The 18,960-nt window shown below is 41.2% G+C and overlaps 1 protein-coding gene across 9 annotated transcripts in view; it reads right to left on the bottom strand.

Moving 5' to 3' along the window:
- Positions 1–18,960, bottom strand: part of SLIT2 (slit guidance ligand 2) — a 416,519-nt gene that overhangs the window by 61,581 nt on the left and 335,978 nt on the right. For all 9 annotated transcript variants that reach the window (XM_050947308.1, XM_050947305.1, XM_050947307.1 and 6 more), the window contains 5 exons: positions 15,967–16,035; positions 10,683–10,754; positions 10,396–10,467; positions 2,733–2,804; positions 60–223 (listed from right to left, as the gene is read on the bottom strand). In XM_050947308.1, the coding sequence (XP_050803265.1) occupies positions 60–223; positions 2,733–2,804; positions 10,396–10,467; positions 10,683–10,754; positions 15,967–16,035 (449 nt within the window). The remainder of the gene's footprint in view (positions 1–59; positions 224–2,732; positions 2,805–10,395; positions 10,468–10,682; positions 10,755–15,966; positions 16,036–18,960) is intronic.

The raw sequence follows: 18,960 nt of genomic DNA on the forward strand, positions 1-18,960 counted from the left end.
TTTCACAATTCCACTATTCCACTGTTAAATTTCACATCAGAAAAAACATAAAACAGTACCTTGGCAAGTAAATTTTTTAGATGGAGTTGTGAGAAGTAGTTTATCTGCCATTTCTCCAGGACCAGCACAACGTGCAATACCAGGTTCTTTGTATTCTGACTTTACCCAGTCGGACAGCCATTGCATGTTACAATCACAGTACAGAGGATTTGCTCCAATAGCACTGGGGGGGAAAAAAACATAACAGTTTTATGTGCTTGCTTTGTATAACAAAAACAAATCTATGATCAGCAGAAAACTCCTGGAAGCTAAATGCGCTACATGGATTACCCTGGATCTTGGCTTAGAAACTAGGACTCAGCAACAAACCTTGCCAGAATGTTAGCCATTATTCCCAGTTACATTAATATGGATTTTGGAGAACTGATGCTAATGAGCTCAGTATCACCCTTTGTACTGAAATGGTCAATGTATTTGAGTTTAACAAAGAGCGTCTGAAGCTGCAGAAGAAATTTTGTAATGGGAAGTTAAGTTAGCCAGAGGATGAAGTAAAACCCTTGCACTCCTGTGGCTCTTCAAATGGGGCTTAAGGCCACTCTGCAAAAAATAGGTAAAACCATTAAAAAAAATATACTTCCCTCTTCCAGTTCATGGGTGCATAAATCATTTGCTTTCACCTTTCTCCCCACAAAACTGCAATTTATTATTTTCTCTTTGGAGCTCGGCCAATGAATATAGAGCTATGGTTACTGATCTCCTCAGAGAGCTCCTCTACATGATTATGTAAGGAGATTCCCCGAGTCAGCTCAGTGCTGATGGCATCAGAAGCAGTCAGTAGAGGCAGGCCTAAAAGACCTGCTCCTGGGAAGGGACAGAACTCTGCCACTAACAATCTGAAGTAAGCCAACATTTTTAGCAAGTTCCATAGAATCATTATCCCCTCAGTGGGTCCCATAGAAAGCCCATTTATCTTGAATTCAGCTGGCTGTAACTGTTAAAATTTTATTTTTTGTAATAAAGAAATTTGAGCACATTTTATTGTTTAAAATGTTTTAAAAGATTTTCTGAATTACTCAATTTAAAAAGCGTCTTCTTCAACAGTCAGGGTTTTTCCAGTAGAGAGCACAAATGTTCTTAAAACTCGCTTAGGCAGGAGCAAACTGTTTTGCGGTTAACGGAGAGAATATATACAGTGTGTCACTTTATAACAGTAATGTACCCTCAGTTCCCACTGTGCTGTTATGAAATGAAGCTATGCCACTGCTTGAAAGAAAAAAATCTGTCATGTGTCCAGCATTTCAATAGGTAGTCATGGAAATGCCTTCAGTATTCTACTGCCCTTGAGAATGTCTCACATCCTGATCTCACACCACTGGACCTTCTGAGAAAGTGAGATGATCCCAGGAAAAAAATGATCAGAGCATGGCTCAAATACCATGAACAGAAATGAAGATTGCAGAAATGCTCCTCATTCTGCCTGACCAAGCAGGAAGCACTTCTGTGATTTACTCTGACAAACCCACTCACTCAATCAGGCTGAATGGGGAGCAATAAAAAACAAACAGATACAGTTCAATAGATACTTTAAGCTCCTTACTCCCATGTTAGAAATATGACAGGTATCCTCCTGCCCTACTGTTCCAGAGAAAAAGAGGAAATGGTTCTCCACCCATGAGAGAGAGAAAATGCTCTCTGCTTTCTCAAAAGAAGGGTGATGCTTTCAGCTTCAGATTGAAGGAGAGAAATATCCCTTGTTAGGAAGAGAACAAGAGGAAGAACATGATAGAACTTTCTCCTACCTAGAACCCAGGGGGAAAATGGCTGAAGTGCATAAAGCAGTCACCTCTCCAAAAAAGCAGAAGTATGCTCTGTCTGCTGACACTGTCACATGATGCTATGTCACCACGAGATGGCACAAAAATGCCACTAGGTAGAGCTGAGATGTGGGGAATTACTCTACTCAAAAATCAAAATATAGGCAAGTCTAACATGATTGCCAATACAACAAGCAAACAACTTTTTTGTGGGGGCAGGGGTAAGGAGAGGGTCAACCTTAATTGATCATCCATGTTTTTAAAATTCTTCCAAAGAGCATGAGAAAACATACTATGGCTGCCATTTTGGAATCAGGGAAGGGGAAGACAAAAACTCAGAGGATTAAAGTACAAGATAAAGCAGCCACTTTGTCATTTTACTTTGCATGTACACAAGAAATTCCTTTCATTCTTCTTTCATAACCTCCATCTCCTACTCCCTTTCCAGTTCCTTGTGTTAGTTTCATCTGTCTTCATGCACATGGGTCATCCTGATAGCAGCATTTGAATGAATTGTAAATAAGGATGACACCAAAATTAATCAGTACCCTTTCAAATTTCTGTGACATTCCCAGATGCTGAATATGTCTGAGCACAAAGCTGGAGCATTAGTTGCTCACAGGAAAACAAAAACAGATGACTCCACATATAAAGACACTTAAAAACTGCATCTGTTCAACAATGTCAAACTCAGGTACACTTGTATGCAGTAATATATCGTCTCCTCCCTTGCAAGGCTCAGATTCAATATCTTCCTCTAAACTCCAATGGTTCCAATTAATCTTTGCTCTTTGTAGCTCACAGAAAACTGAGCAAAATAGTATGACATTACTCTAGAAAAAAGTCTTTCCATTAAATGCTGATCCAGGCAGGAGGTCAACATACATGTAAGTAAAAAATATATGACTGAATACTCACAGATGTGATAATGCTGAAAGATCATTAAAAGCTCCTTCAGGAACAACAGAAATATCATTGCCATGTAAAGACCTAAGGAAAAGAAAATAACCAAAATAGGTATTTTTTCTGTGGAAGCACAAGTGAACTTGCCTTTTGTTATTTTTCAGCAACTATAGTGCATGGACTTCAGCAGTTTAACTTTGCAGGCTTGTGATTTTACAAACTTGATTCAGTTTCACATTCAATTTCAGTTCCTGTGCATTTGCAGCCTTCCCAAGAGCACCTGCCTGCCTCTCATGTTTTTGTTCTGAATTCAGACTAAAAATTTAAATGGTTTTACTACTTAATTAGAATTTCACTGATTGGGTTTGTCGTCTTTATTTGCCTTTTGCATACATTCACTGAATACAGGTTCATGAAAACTAGTTGTGAGTCTGTAATCATAAAATGAAATTCTTTATTGATGAAAAACACAGGGCTGGTTCAATCAAACCTGCGCAGACCTACCCAAGAGGTTTCCTGCTACCTATCTATATAAGCTTTCATTCCACATATATCTACACATACTCAGGCTTATGATTAAAATTGTATGAGGTGTTTTTATAAAATATGAAATAAAAAACAAAATCCAGCGGCTAACTAAAGCCCTGTATACTCACTACAAAAGTAACTATAGGTTTGAAACATCTAGTTCAACCATGTTATAACATAGTTTTTAACTGGCCTGTGTGGACAGAAAAAACCACCAACCAACATATAACTAGGGCTTTTTAAAAGGGATAGCTCGTGCAGGAAAATTTAAATTTTTTCAACAAACTGTACACTGAAAAAACAAACAAAAAACCCTCTGGCCACTCTTTCCCCAGTGGAATAACTGGAAATTTTTCAGTAAACTGAAAACAGACATTTTCATTTTCAGCTTGTTGAAAAACCAACAAATTTCAAATGAAATTAACATTTTCCTGAAAAAAAACATGGAAAGAAGTCATTTCCACAAAAAAATGTCAACAGAAAATTCTCTCTCAGGTACCTAATGTGGCCCATGTGATGATAGCATCTGCATAGATCTATGTATCTGTTCTCACAATAACCCTGTGAGGGAGGGACGTACTATTATCTCCACTTTCCAGATGGGGAACTGAGACACACCAAAGCTAAATAACTTGCCAAAGATCACAGGAAGTCTGTGATGCAGCTGAGAATTGAACGTGGATCTCAGGCTAGCACCACAAGACCTGGACCATGCTTCCTCACTGTCCCACTCTAATTATAACTGTAGTAGGGAACTGTGATTCAGCCCTGATAGTTGTGTAGGCTGAAGCATGGTTCTTTAATAGGGCAACAGAGTACACTGGCCTTGAGTACTAAAATGCAGGGTAAGGTCAGAAAGGAAGGGTATATCCCAGGCAGCACTGCAGCACCAGTCAGCTGAACACCCCTTCTTGACAGAGAGGCTCCCATTAATAAATGCAAGTGCCTGAATTGGCTTACTGGGATTGTGGCCTCGACAAATAGAATACCACTAACCACTTTGCTTGCTGCATTGCAAAAATCAATATCCTACCCTCCTTTCCCCATCTTTGCATTTATTGGTGGTGGATATTAACAGAGCTGCAGTTCATATGTTAAGTTTTGGATTTCACAAATACTGCAGTGGCAGCTGTTTATATGAGTCAGCCACGCTGAAGCATTTGTGTAATGCAAGGATTTAAAACTGAGATGGATACCTATAGACCTGGACAATTGTGCAGGGTTCTGGCATGGGTTCTTATGTGGTTGCTTTGTATGATATTTTTTTCTGAATCAGCCTTCTTTTTCAATATTATTGGCTTGACAGGATCACAATTTTGAGGGGTAGGTCCTGGCAGCAGAGAATCAGACTCCGTTCAGTCAGGTAGTTATTGGTGGTATAAAGGGGTAGACCTCCAATAACTGGCTCTTTTGACCTAACAGAGGTCAAAAGGAAGGAGCTGAGTCCAGATTTGGAAACCACTGGTAAAGACACACCTCTGAAGCTACTACCTTGTTCTCCAGAATCTCAGCTTTCATTAACAAACAAAAACAAACAAAGAAATCCCAAGTAAAACCCTAGTTGTTCTGGTTGTGAAAAAAATCCTCAAATGTGAATAATGTGATCCAGACATGAGAACATTCGCTGAGAGGTGTGAACTGGCCCATTCAAAGCAGGTAGTGATAACTCAGAACCTAGTGATATTAATGATGACATTTAAATTACTTCATTCCTCATGTAAGAAAGAAGAGTGAGGACCACAGAACAGCACAATTTACTGTGAGTAGCCTCTCATTTTGGTGCCAGAAGTGGGCTGCATTTGGCCATTTCCCCCACTCCAGTTAAGAAGAAGCCAAACTTCAGGAACCTAGCTGATCCCTTAAGAATACTGAACTTCACATAGGTGCTCAGAGAGCTTCTCAAGTAATTTGAACATGTATTCAATTTGCTGTGAGCAATGTCTCCTTTTGGTGATTGACATGGGTAGGTCTCATTTTGTCTGCAGCGCTTGGAAGATTTTCACCACCTTCTCCTCGACACCCCCAATCTAATGCTTGGGTTGAGCTGCCTTTGTTGTGAATTAGTCACCATCTTTCCTAGGAAGCATGTGTTGGCACTTGCAGGTAAGCCTAAAGCACTCTTACATGTGTAAGCAGAGTCAGGATAAGCTCTACCCTGACATCTGGTGGAAAGAATTTCAGAGAGTGTATTTGCATAGGCACGCCTACCCCATCCCAGGCTGCCAAGCTGTGGGACTGCTTTGTGACAGAAATGACTCAACCTCAGTTGGGTGGTACTTGCTAGACAAGGGACATGGGTTCCAAAACCCAGTGAATTGAGAGAGGCTGGGGACAGGTATCTGTGCCTGGTGGTGCAGTTTCCTTGTGGAGCCAGAAGCACCATTTCCACCCCCTCCTCTCTCCACTGTGGAATGTCAGAGTTGATTTTTTTTATTCCCTCAAGAATCTAGATACAGGTTACTGAGCTGAACTCACTTTGGGCTAATGGTGCACTAGCACTGGGGCTCCCCTACTAAGAGCTGAGATCACTACGAGTTAAAATCATGAAAGAGCTGAAATTACTGAGTTGAGAGCACTGAGTACTGCGCTAACTAGTGGGGGAGCCTGAAGCTATACTGTGGAACAGAGCAGCTGGCGGAGTGGAGCAGTTTGTGGGGATGGCTGGAGCGGATCACAGGACAGCTAGTGGAGCGGAGCGGCTGGCAGAGTGGAGTAGCTGTGGGATGGGTGGAGTGGCCCACAGAGCAAGCGGAGCCGAGCAGTTTGCAGGGAGAACTGGAGCAGCTCATGGAGCAGAGCAGCTGGTGGAGCGGAGCAATTTGTGAGGACGGCTGGAGGAGCAGAGTGGAGTGGCTGGTAAAGCGGAGCAGTTCGTGGAGAAGGCGGAAGCAGAACCCACGGAGAGGCAGGGCAGTTGGCCCCGGACCATGTAAGATGCCCCTTTCTACCCAGGCTGGGGGGGAGGGAACTCTACAGATAAACTCTCGAACTCTGGGGTGGCATTGACCAGAGACTTTTGGGTTGTTGGACTTTGGGGTGATTGGACTTAAAACCCTAAGGGGAAAAAGGACATTGCCAAACATACTTGGAGGTGGGTTTTGTTTATGGTTTGTGTTATAACCCTGTTTGTGGTGTTTCTCCAGTGGCATGCCGCATTGATTCCTTCCTTTATTAAAAAGATTTTGCTACACTCAGACTCTGTGCTTGCGAGAGGGGAAGTATTGCCTCCTAGAGGCGCCCAGGGGGGTGTGGTATGTAAGTGTCCCAGGTCACTGGGTGGGGGCTCGAGCCGGTTATGCATTGTGTTACTGAAGCGGAACCCCTGGATACTGAACCCGGCCCTTGTTGCTGCCAACTCAGAGGGGCAGAAGGATTACACATGGCATGATGTCTTTCTACATAGCAGGCTGCTCTCGGTTGTGATAGACTACCAAATAATAAAATACAGGCTCTGTTAGGGCTTTGGACTAGAGTGAGTAAGTAAGTGAATGAATCAGGAACTAGAGCATGCTCCAGGTTTGAACCTCAAAAGGGTTACAACTGGTGATAGCTTGGGTGGCTAATGCCTATCTCCTTTCATCACTGCCAGCACAGGTTGCCTTAACGTTTTATCCTGTTTTAGATTTAATGAAGTAGCTAGTATGTGACTAAACATTCAGTTATATCATCTTTCTATCCTCATTGTCCCTTGCCATTCACAGTATGTCCTTTTCTGTTCACACAGGCAAGACAAAAGATGTTTAGTTCAGCTGGGTTGGTGCAGTGATGGCCAAAGGGTGGATGTGCAGAGATATTCTTTCAGGAAGAAAGGGACAAGATAGCTAAACAGGGGAGAGAGAAACACATGGATTGGTCTGGAATAGGGCTGTCAAGCGATTAAAAAAAATAATCGTGATTAATTGTGCAATTAATCGTGCTGTTAAACAAAAATAGAATAACATTTAAATATTTTGGATGTTTTCTACGTTTTCTAATATATTGATTTCAATTACAACACAGAACACAAAGTGCACAGTGTTCTTTATCATGAAAGTTGAAGTTACAAATGTAGAAATATGTACAAAAAAAACCTGCATTCAAAAATAAAACAATTTAAAACTTTAGACCCTACAAGTCCACTCAGTCTTACTTCTTGTTCAGCCAATCGCTAAGACCAACCAGTTTGTTTACATTTGCAGGAGATAATGTTGCCCGTTTCTTGTTTACAATGTCACCTGAAAGTGAGATCAGGCATTCACATGGCACTGTTGTAGCCAGCACTGCAAGATATTTATGTGCCAGATACACTAAGGATTCATATGTCACTTCATGCTTCAACTACCATTCCAGAGGACATGAGTTTACGCTGATGACATTCTGCTTGATAACGATCCAAAGCAGTGCAGACTGATGCATGTATATTCTCATCACCTGAGGTTGATTTTCTTTTTTTGGTGGTTCGGGTTCTGTACTTTATGTATTGGAGTGTTGATGTTTTTGGACTTCTAAAAGCATGCTCCACACCTCATCCCTCTCAGATTTTGGAAGGCACTTTAGATTCTTAAACCAATGCTGTAGCTATCTTTAGAAATCTCATATTGGTACTTCTTTGCATTTTGTCATGTCTGCAGTGAAAGTGTTTTTAAAATGAACAACATGTGCTGGGTCATCACTGGAGACTGCCATAACTCGAAATATATAGGAGAATGGGGATAAAAGAGAGCAGGAGACATACAATTCTCCCCCAAGGAGTTCAGTCACATATTTAACTAATGCATTATTTTTTAACAAGCATCATCAGCATGGAAACGTCCTCTGGAATGGTAGCTGAAGCATGAAGGAGTATACGAATGTTTAGCATATCTGGCACGTAAATACCTTGCAATGCTGGCTACAAAAGTGCCATATGAACGCCTGTTCTTACTTTCAGGTGTAATTGTAAATTAAGAAGCGGGCAGCATAATCTCCTGTAAATGTAAACAAACTGGTTGGTCTTAGCGACTGGCTGAACAAGAAGTAGGTCTGAGTGGACTTGTGGGCTCTAAAGTTTTACATAGTTTTGGTTTTGAGTGCAGTTATGTAACAAAAAAAAATCTACATTTGTAAGTTGCACTTTCACGATAAAGAGACTGCACTAAAGTACATGTATTGGGGGGGGAGGGAAGGATAACTCAGTGGTTTGAGCACTGGCCTGCTAAACCCAGGGTTGTGAATTCAATCCTTGAGGGGGGCCACTTAGGGATCTGGGGCAAAAATCAGTACTTAGTCCTGCTAGCGAAGGCAGGGGGCTGGACTCATTGACCTTTCAAGGTCTCTTCCAGTTCTAGGATACAGTATTTTTCAGTTATAACAACAATTGGAGATATACCTATTTCTTTTGTTTATCATTTCTACAGTGCAAATATTCGTAATAAAAATAATAAAACAAAGTGAGCACTGTACATTTTGTATTCTGTGTTTTAATCAAAATAAAAGTATTTGAAAATGTAGAAAAACATCTAAAATATTTGATACATTTCAATTGTTATTCTATTGTTTAACAGTGCAATTAAAACTGCAATTAACTGTGATTTTTTTTAAATCATGATTAATTTTTTGAGTTAATTGCGTGAGTTAACTGCGATTGACAACCCTAGTTTGGAGCATAAACTAGAGAGGAAGGTGGAAGGAAGAATCTGCTGGGAGAAGAGCAGCAACACTTTCTTTAGGGGAGAGAATAGTGGCAGGGATACATTAGTGTAAGGAGGGGATGAAATGGGAGGTACAGGGAATGTAAATAGGTCCAGGATAACTGCGAGGAAAGAGTGGAAATGACAAATAGCAGGCAGCATGAAGCAGCCAGGTAGGGGGGCATCAACAACCAGGAAGGAGGCCATAATGGAAGGGGAGGAAGGGTTCTGGAGGAAATCCCCTGTGAGGCAGTAGGAGCATCCAAGAGTAAAATCCTAAAGGTGACCCAGGTAAGGGCAGCAGAAGCAAGGAAAGTGAACTTGTGGCTTGAAATATTCTGTATCCCAATGCCATTCCCTCATATCTGATAGAGACAGGCAGCTCCAAAAACTGGCAGTGCCTGGTGACACTCATGTATAGAAGTTAAAGAAGTTCCAGAACTCTAACTACACATCCAAAGGCCCTGGTCATGTTGAACCAGAAGTCAGGATGTGAATGGGTATAGAATACGAGTGACGGCTCTGTGCCAGCAGGAAAATATCCATAAGGGAGAGGAATTCATTAGCAGATGGTTAAACTGGATTTCTGTCTGCTTTGCACCACTGACATGGTCAAAAAGATCAGCATTCAGAATCTGGCCATTGTACTGAGAGTCACCAAATAGGCTCAGCTTAGCTTTCTCCCATGAGGAATGAACATGTGCAGGACTCTCTGGCCTACTATTGTAGACCCTACCAATATGGGTCCCATCCACAAGTTCTGCCACCTTCAGAACTAGCCCTAAATAAAATTAGTTCATAATAAGATTTATGCCTCCTTGTCAGAGATCAAAATATAGTAATTCAGGTGACCAATCATACAGCTTAGATACTGAACAGCAAGTACTTGAAGGAATATAGGCAGCTACCCAAAGACTGAGATTTGTGTGAACCAAACATTTAAATAACTTCAAGTAACACACAAATAAGATGACAATAGCAGTCTGTTTGTTAAAAAAAAAAACTGGGCTAAATCACATAATATTTTATTTATCATCAATTGTCCATCAAGTTCTGAGTTGGAAAAGAACCTAAAGTTAAGTGAGAGAAAGTAAGCAACTTATTAAGGAAATGCTAAAACACATTTAAAATCTAATGGAAAAGAAAAGATACTTAGAATAATAACACCATATAGTTTGAGACACCCCATTGCTATGTCACGTACAAATAACATTTTTAGACATACACAAGTGAATCTTACAAGCTAGAATGTGACAAAAGAAACAAAGAAACAAGAAATAGAACAGAAAAGGTTACAATGTACACTCTTTGTATGACCTATGACAGCACTTATTTATACTTAATTATATAATAAAAATTGCAGAAAATTTATATTCTGTGATTCTTTGTTCTTTATTTTTTCCTTAAGTACTTATTGGGGTTGAAGATTTATTAATTTCTTATGGGTTTCCAAATTTGTTGTTACATAAAGTACATTTTTGCAAAATAAAATAACTACTTACAGTAACCTAAGTGATTTCAACCCATCAAATGTCCGTGCAGGGATACACCTCAGACGGTTGTAACTAAGAATTCTGAAAGCATATAAAATAACAAACAAGTAAACAAACAAACACATACAGTGCAGAGCATGATCAAATGTACCTTTTGCATTCACAGCCAGTTAGGAAACAGTTATCTTACAGCCTCCAAATCAAGCAAGTTTTAATATTAACAGGTTGCCTTTTCTTTTCAAGACAATAAACACTGTAATGTTTTCAAACATTCATTGTTATACATTTAAACTTACAAGGTGAGCAGCTGAGTCATGTTGCTGAAGCTCTGGTTAGAAAGAGTGCTGATTCTGTTGTTACTTAAATCTCTATAAAAAATAAATTCAGAAATTCAGTCCTTAAAATGACTGCACAAATTCGGACACATCATACTCTAGAACTGAAAGAGCACATTATTTTTATTAGTAGAGGTAGTATCGTTATTAATATTAATATTTTAAACAACGCCTTTTATTGTCACATGCCACTTACAAGCCAAGCAAGAGCTCACATTGATAAATGAAAAGTATTCTCATTTCAAGGGATAAAAGCCCAAGCAATTCAGTGTCCTGCATTCTTATACAATGCCAGCGTCCATCATGCTCCTTAACTAAGACTATAATCTTACAGTGATAAAATGAAACTAGCAGGTGAACTGGGAATGTAGGTAGATAATTTTAAGTGGGAATCTTTCTAGCTACCTCCCTAATGGAATATGAATAAGTACTACCTGACACCCTTAATCTGGAGGTCTCAGAGCATAGGTACAACTATTTTAAACAAGGTTTTCCCCTCAAAAAACTTGTGCCTGGGTTCCAATGCTCCTATAATATGTGAAATCTTGGGTCTACATGGGTGAAAGTTTTGAAAAAGAAGCTTTGAAGAGCACTGTGCTTGGTGGGGAAAGTTTGGAAATGAATCATGCTGAGGGAAGCTGTAGTTGTTTCTACTGTCTCCTACTGTTGTTCTACCTTCTCTTGGCCTTGTTTATGTTGCTTATTTCATTATTGTTCTTTAGAGTATTCTTTGGCATTAGCTTCTGAGGGGTCTTAATATTTTAGCTGTGATTGTCTAGCACTATTATTGAATAAGCAATGGCAGAAATGGTGTGCAACAGACTTCTTCATCAGAATTTGCCATTAGAAAACCTAAGACGACAAACCTATAATGTACCCATCAACATGTCAGCCAAGTGCAATGGAGCATAATCTATTTGTACCAGAAAGAGAAAAGAAGGGAAGGAGGATGGTCCAGGGGTAGGGTATTGGCCTGGGACACAGAAGACCCAAATTCAATTCCCTACTGTGTGACCTTGGGTATGTTACTAAGGGTTTGTCTACATGGTGGGGTAATGCATTTATGGAGGTGTGATTTCTAAGGCACACTAACATGTTGCGCATTAATTGGTCTCTGTTGACCCTGCTGCTGCACATTAGAGGTTAACATAGTAGTGTTTCAAACAGCACTACGTTAAAGCGCACCAGCAGGATCTACCTTGTCAACTGTGTAGACAACTCCTCAGTCTCTTGTGCCCCTACTTCCCCATATGTCAAATGGGGATAAATAATACTTCCCAACTTCACAGCAGTGTTGTGAGGATAAATACAATAAAGATTGTGAGCAACTCAAATAATTCAGTAATGGGTCCCATATACTGATGGGCAGGATCCTCTGGGAGAATAACATGAGGGGCAAAGGAGCCCACAAGAGCTGGCTGTATTTTAAAGAATCCTTACTGAGGTTGCAGGAACAAACCATTGCAATGTGTAGAAAGAATAGTAAATATGGCAGGTGACCAGCTTGGCTTAACAGTGAAATCCTTGCTGATCTTAAACACAAAAAAGCAGCTTACAAGAAGTGGAAGATTGGACAAATGATCAAAGAGGAGTATAAAAATATTGCTTGGGCATGCAGGACTGAAATCAGGAAGGCCAAATCACACTTGGAGTTGCAGCTAGCAAGAGACGTTAAGAGTAACAGGAAGGGTTTCTTCAGGTATGTTAGCAACAAGAAGAAAGACAAGGGAAGTGTGGGCCCCTTACTGAATGAGGGAGGCAACCTAGTGACAGAGGATGTGGAAAAAGCTAATGTACTTAATGCTTTTTTTGCTCCTGTCTTCATGAACAAGGTCAGCTCCCAGACTGCTGCACTGGGCAGCACAGTATGGGGAGGAGGTGACCAGCCCTCTGTTGAGAAAGAAGTGGTTCGGGACTATTTAGAAAAGCTGGATAAGCATAAATCCATGGAACAGAATGCGTTGCAGCCAAAGGTGCTAAAGGAGTTGGCGGATGTGATTGCAGAGCCATTGGCCATTATCTTTGAAAACGCATGGTGATTGGGGAAGGTCCCAGATGACTAGAAAAAGGCTAATGTAGTGCCTATCTTTAAAAAAAGGGAAGGAGGAGGATCTGGGGAACTACAGGCCAGTCAGCCTCATCTCAGTCCCTGGAAAAATCATGGAGCAGGTCCTCAAGGAATCAATTCGGAAGCATTTCAAAGAGAGGAAAGTGATCAGGAACAGTCAACATGGATTCACCAAGGGCAAGTCATGCCTGTCTAAACCTAATTGCCTTCTATGAGGAGATAACTGGCTCTGTGAATGACAGGAAAGCAGTGGATGTGTTATTCCTTGACTTTAGCAAAGCTTTTGATACGGTCTCCCACAGTATTCTTGCCAGCAAGTTAAAGATATATGGGCTTGATGAATGGACTATAAGGTGGACAGAAAGGTGGCTAGATCATCAGGTTCAGCAAGTAGTGATCAATGGCTCCATGTCTGGTTGGCAGCCGGTATCAAGCGGAGTGCCCCAAGGGTCGGTTCTGGGGCTGGTTTTGTTCAATATATTCATTAATGATCTGGAGGATGGCATAGACTGCATGCTCAGCAAGTTTGCAGATGAGACGAAACTGGGAGAAGTGGTAGATACGGTGGAGCATAGGGATAGGATACAGAGGGACCTAGACAAATTAGAGGATTGGACCAAAAGAAACATGATGAGATTCAACAACGGCAAGTGCAGAGTCCTACACTTAGGACAGAAGAATCCCATGCACTGCTACAGACTAGGGACCGAATGGATAGGCAGCAGTTCTGCAGAAAAGGACCTAGGGGTTACAGTGGATGAGAAGCTGGATATGAGTCAACAGTGTGCCCTTGTTGCCAAGAAGGCTAACAACATTTTGGGCTGCATAAGTAGGGGCATTGCCGGCAGGTTGAGGGACGGGCTCATTCCCCTCTATTCAACTTTGGTGAGGCCTCATCTGGAGTACTTGTGTCCAGTTTTGGGCCCCACACTACAAGAAGGATGTGGAAAAATTGGAAAGAGTCCAGCAGAGGGCAACAAACGATTAGGGGGCTGGAGTACATGACTCATGAGGAGAGGCTGAGGGAACAAGGATTGTTTAGCAGAAGAGAAGAATGAGGGGGGATTTGATAGCTTCTTTCAACTACCTGAAAGGGGGTTCCAAAGAGGATGGATCTAGACTGTTCTCAGTGGTACCAAATGACAGAACAAGGAGTAATGGTCTCAAGTTGCAGCAGGGGAGGTTTAGGTTGGATATTAGGAAAAACTTTTTCACTAGGAGGGTGGTGAAGCACTGGAATGGGTTACCTAGGGAGGTAGTGGAATCTCTTTCCTTAGAGGTTTTTAAGGTCAGGCTTGACAAAGCCCTGTCTGGGATGATTTAGTTGGGAATTGGTCCTGCTTTGAGCAGGAGGTTGGACTAGATGATCTCCTGAGGTCCCTTCCAACCCTCATATTCTATGATATGTGTTCATTATTCCATTTGTGTATTGTTTAATGCTGCACAGGAACTCTGTAACTCAGGAAGCAATGGAAACTTAAGCTGTAAATCATGATGCTACTGGAATGATGAGTGACCTGGGCACATTTATGGTCAGTTGACAGAGTTATCCATTTCCTGCCTATGAAGGTTAAAAACATACCTAATGTGTCTATGAAACAAGAATACTTGAATCATCTGGATCCTTTTTAATGTATACAAGGAAAGATAGGAATTTACAGATAATCTTTCAATACCAAGAGAGATTGTCCAAAAATGTAATACATGGCTTTCTACTTTTGCAAATATCTACCCAGAATTTCAGAATATTAATGTACTAATACTGCTTATCATTTACTGAACAATTTTGCCACTTATGCTTTGCATTTGTACTTTATCAACATTATTTATTGAAATGCCAGCCTGAATGATTAGTTACAATAAATCTGATATTGTAATTTACATTTATTTTATGAGCATTCAACATTACATATACATAAGATAAGAACATAAGAATGGCCCTACTGGGTTAGACCAAGGGCCCATCTAGCCCAGTATCCTGTCTTCTGACAGGGGTCAGTGCCCAGTGCCCTAGAGGGAATGAACAGAACAGGTAATCATCAAGTGGTCCACATCCATCCCTGGTCACTCATTCTCAGCTTCTGGCAAACAGAGGCTAGAGACACCATTCCTGCACAGTATACAGTACAGGGTTGATCATCACTACCCCAAACAATCAAACCTTCAGACACCCTCTTTGTGGGCCAATTTGAGGGAGGAGCGCTTATCACTACGGAAAACAGTAACCAACCTGCATGCTCTTTCCAGGCCTGTATACTGCAGGGTAGGTCTCATACACCTCTTGTTGCACAAATCCACACACACTCCATGCAGGCCTAGATTGCATAATTTGAGAATAGTGCACTTGCTGATGCTATCTGAAAATTTTGTGAAAAGGAGATGCATCTATTTTCTAAATTTGAAGAATGGACCACTTAGTCCAGAATAAGGCATACAAAAGGAGCTGGGGCATTTTCAGAATGTTACACTGATTTAGTTCGCTTTATGTAAGAAAACTGGCAGCCATTTTGTTTCCTTAACTTAATTTGCTCCTATGCCACAAGGTACTTCAAAACATTACAAGGTTTATCCCTAGCTGATTCACTGAATTCAATGGAACTTATGACAATTTACATCAGCTGAGGATCTCCCCCTACGTCTCACAGGGAAAGTAGTAGTATCTCTGTTTTACAAAGGCATCAACTGAAGCATAAAGAGCTTACTGGTTTGTTCAAAATCACACAGTGAGTCAGCAGCAGAGCTAGGAATAAAAATGAAGTGCCCTGACTAAATTCCCTTCCCCAACAACTAGACCATCAATTGTGGCAGGCTACCCAACTGCAGAGATGTTTCAAACAAACTACAAAATCTTTTCTCTGTAATTGAAATAATTTCATGCCTTTACTGAGGCTAATACTGTATGTCTATGTGACAATGTACTGATGCCGTCATACTGTAATGCATATTTGTGAGATTTTCACAATCTTTTCAGGTTTACTATAATTCCTGCCTATTTACTTTGCAATAAAATGTGTTGTGATCACTGGACTAAAAATATCCCATTTATAAAATGTGCCTTGGGGCTATATTTGTTAAAAGGTTGGTTACATTTTATGTTTTGCTTGTAACTGTTTCATTAAATGGAAGAGCAGCTTTTTGATCAATTCCCCCACAAAAAGATGCTCTAAAGTTACTTACATAAGTGTTAAATGTTTGTAGTTAGAAAGTTCTTTGGGAACAAGAGTAAACTGGTTTCCATCCAAATAACTACAACAGAAAAATAAAATAATGAAGTATTATTCATCTAATTAAAAGATCAATACCTTCCAGCAAGACAATAGTTAGGAGTAAAGCAATAAATAAGGTTGAGATAGGTGCTTTAAAAGTACATGTGAATACAAAAAGTTTCAGCTTACTACTGCAGTTGCTTATGGTTTTACCTTCTTTAACATCAGGATGAGATGATGTCTGGGGAATATATGGGATCAACTGCCTAAGGGTATGCCTACACTATGGGATTATTCCAATTTTACAGAAACTGATTTTTGGAAACAGATTGTATAAAGTCGCATGCACGTGGCCACACTAAGCACATTAATTCGGCGGTGTGCGTCCATGTACTGAGGCTAGCATCGACATCTGGAGCATTGCACTGTGGGTAGCTATCCCATAGCTATCCCATAGTTCCCGCAGTCTCCCCTACCCATTGGAATTCTGGGTTGAGATCCCAATGCCTGATGGGGCAAAAAATTTGTCACGGGTGGTTAGGGGTAAATGTCATCAGTCAATTCTCCCTCCGTGAAAGCAACATCAGACAATCATTTCGCAACACTGACTTTATTGCCTCTGCAAGCAGAAATCAAAGAGGGGGGGAGGGCGGGTTTTTTACAGCAAAGTAGAGTGAACCACCATTCTGCACTTGCTCAGCCTATAGCTGAAAATGGGAATCTGTGATAAGCACTAGGATAAAAGCACAGGCAGGACTGAATCTCCATTTGTGTGTGGGCCTTTGGTTGACACTGGTAAAATACAAAATGTCCCAGGATATCTATGTTGGGGGACAGTTCTAAACAGCAGCTTAATGTTTTTATTTGCAGCAAAAAGTAGAGGCCTAAGTATCTGATTGTGAGCCCTAGTAGCAAGGGGTAGGATGGGGTAGACGCGACCGCATGGTGCTGCTGACTGGGAGAGCAGCCTGAGGCAGAAGCCTCCAGCTGGCATGATATTCCAGGCAGGACTGAATCTCCACTAGACAAAACTTAAAGAAAAGAATGACCTGCAGTTATTCCCATTTTTGCCCCCGGTCGACATCACCGAGGCCAGCCAGGAGCACCCACGGGATGACGACGACAGATACCAGTCCTACTGTACCGTCTGCCGTCCGTAAGGCAAGGCAAGGGGATGCTGCTGTATAGGGCTGCAGCACCACGTCTGCCAGCAGCATCCAGTAGACATATGGTTACATTGAAAATGTGAGAAACAATTTTTTTCCCTTTGCTTTCACAGGGGGGGGGGGGGGCCGGAGGGGGGGCTGACGACATATACTCTGAACCACTTGTGACAATGTTTTTGACCCTTCAGGCTTTGGGAGCTCAGCCCAGAATTCAAATGGTTTTCAGAGAGTGTGGGAACTGTGGGATAGCTACAGTCGTCAGTCGCTCCTCTCTCCATGAGCATCCATTTGATTCTTTGGCTTTCTGGTACACTTGTCTCAGCTCCTTAAGTTTCACGCAGCACTGTGCTGAGTCCCTGTTGTGGCCTCTGTCCATCATGGCCTTGGATATTTTTTCAAATGTTCTGGCATTTCGTCTTTTGGAATGGAGTTCTGATAGAACAGATTCATCTCCCCATACAGAGATCAGATTCAGTATCTCCCGTATGGTCCATGCTGGAGCTTTTTTTTGATTCTGGGACTGCATGATCACCTGTGCTGACCAGCGCTCCATGCTGGGCAAACAGGAAATAAAACTTAAAAGTTTGCGGGGCTTTTCCTGTCTACTTGGCCAGTGAAACTGAGTTCATATTGCTGTCCAGAGTGGTCACAATGGTGCACTGTGGGATAGGTCCCGGAGGCCAATACCGCCGAATTGCGGCCACAGTAACCCTAATTCGAAATGGCAATGCCGATTTCAGTGCTACTCCCCTCGTTGGGGAGGAGTACAGAAATCGATTTTAAGAGCCCTTTATATCAAAGTAAAGGGCTTCATTGTGTGGATGAGTGCACGGTTAATTCGATTTAACGCTGCCAAATTTGAGATAAACTCGTAGTGTAGACCAGGCTTAAGAGCCAGATGTATCTTGTGAAGTAAAGAGCACATCAGGCTTATACAAGTCATTTTAATGTGGTTCACTGGATTTTATGCTACTGTAAATAGAAACAGAACTTGACAGCTACAAGCAACATTATTATCCCAATCTGGTCCTTCATAGTGGGTATAGCTACACATCAATAATACAAATCTAATGTTGGACAAAAATGGTGAATGAGTTTGCTGAGGTAGCTGCTTCTCACCCCAGCTCTAATAGTAAACCTATTAAGTCATACCTGCAATCATAGGAATACCATGACTGCTGGAGTACCAGACTTGTTAGGCACATAAGTGATGGATCCCAAATCCTCTGAGCAGTTGTGAACACCACAGCTGGTGAAGGAAAATCAAAGACCACAAGGGGAAAACACCCTCCAAAAAACAGGAATGGGAACACAGGAGTGCTGCAGACAGCCTCAGTTGATTTAGGTCAGAAGCAAAGAATCCTGATGGGACAAGCACCGGTGATTCAGCTAGCTTGCCAAATAGGTTGGTTGGTGGCTGGGCCCAGGTTCACATAACTCTGATGGCTGTGAATATAAAATCTCATTCCTGTTGTCTATACCTAGTGGGTCCAACTTTGACAGCTATTGTGATTCAGCAGCTCATGTGTTACAGAGATGAACACAGACATGGATGTGTGTCTAGATGGATATTTATCTACATTTAGCTAAATAAACTTGTTAACAATTTTAATTTCTTTCACATAATAATTGAGGATCTCCCATATTTTAAGTTGCTTATAATAGAGGGGTATGCAATTATACTTTGTTTATTGCTTTACAGAGCATTAGAGATGATAAAATGTTGGAATTTTCATTTTGGTCTGTTTGGGACTGTGGAGAAGATTTAGGAATGTGTTAGGTTTATATTATGTTAAGTA

The sequence above is a fragment of the Gopherus flavomarginatus genome, chromosome 3, assembly GCF_025201925.1.
Source record: "Gopherus flavomarginatus isolate rGopFla2 chromosome 3, rGopFla2.mat.asm, whole genome shotgun sequence".
Classification (NCBI taxonomy): Eukaryota; Metazoa; Chordata; order Testudines; family Testudinidae; genus Gopherus; species Gopherus flavomarginatus.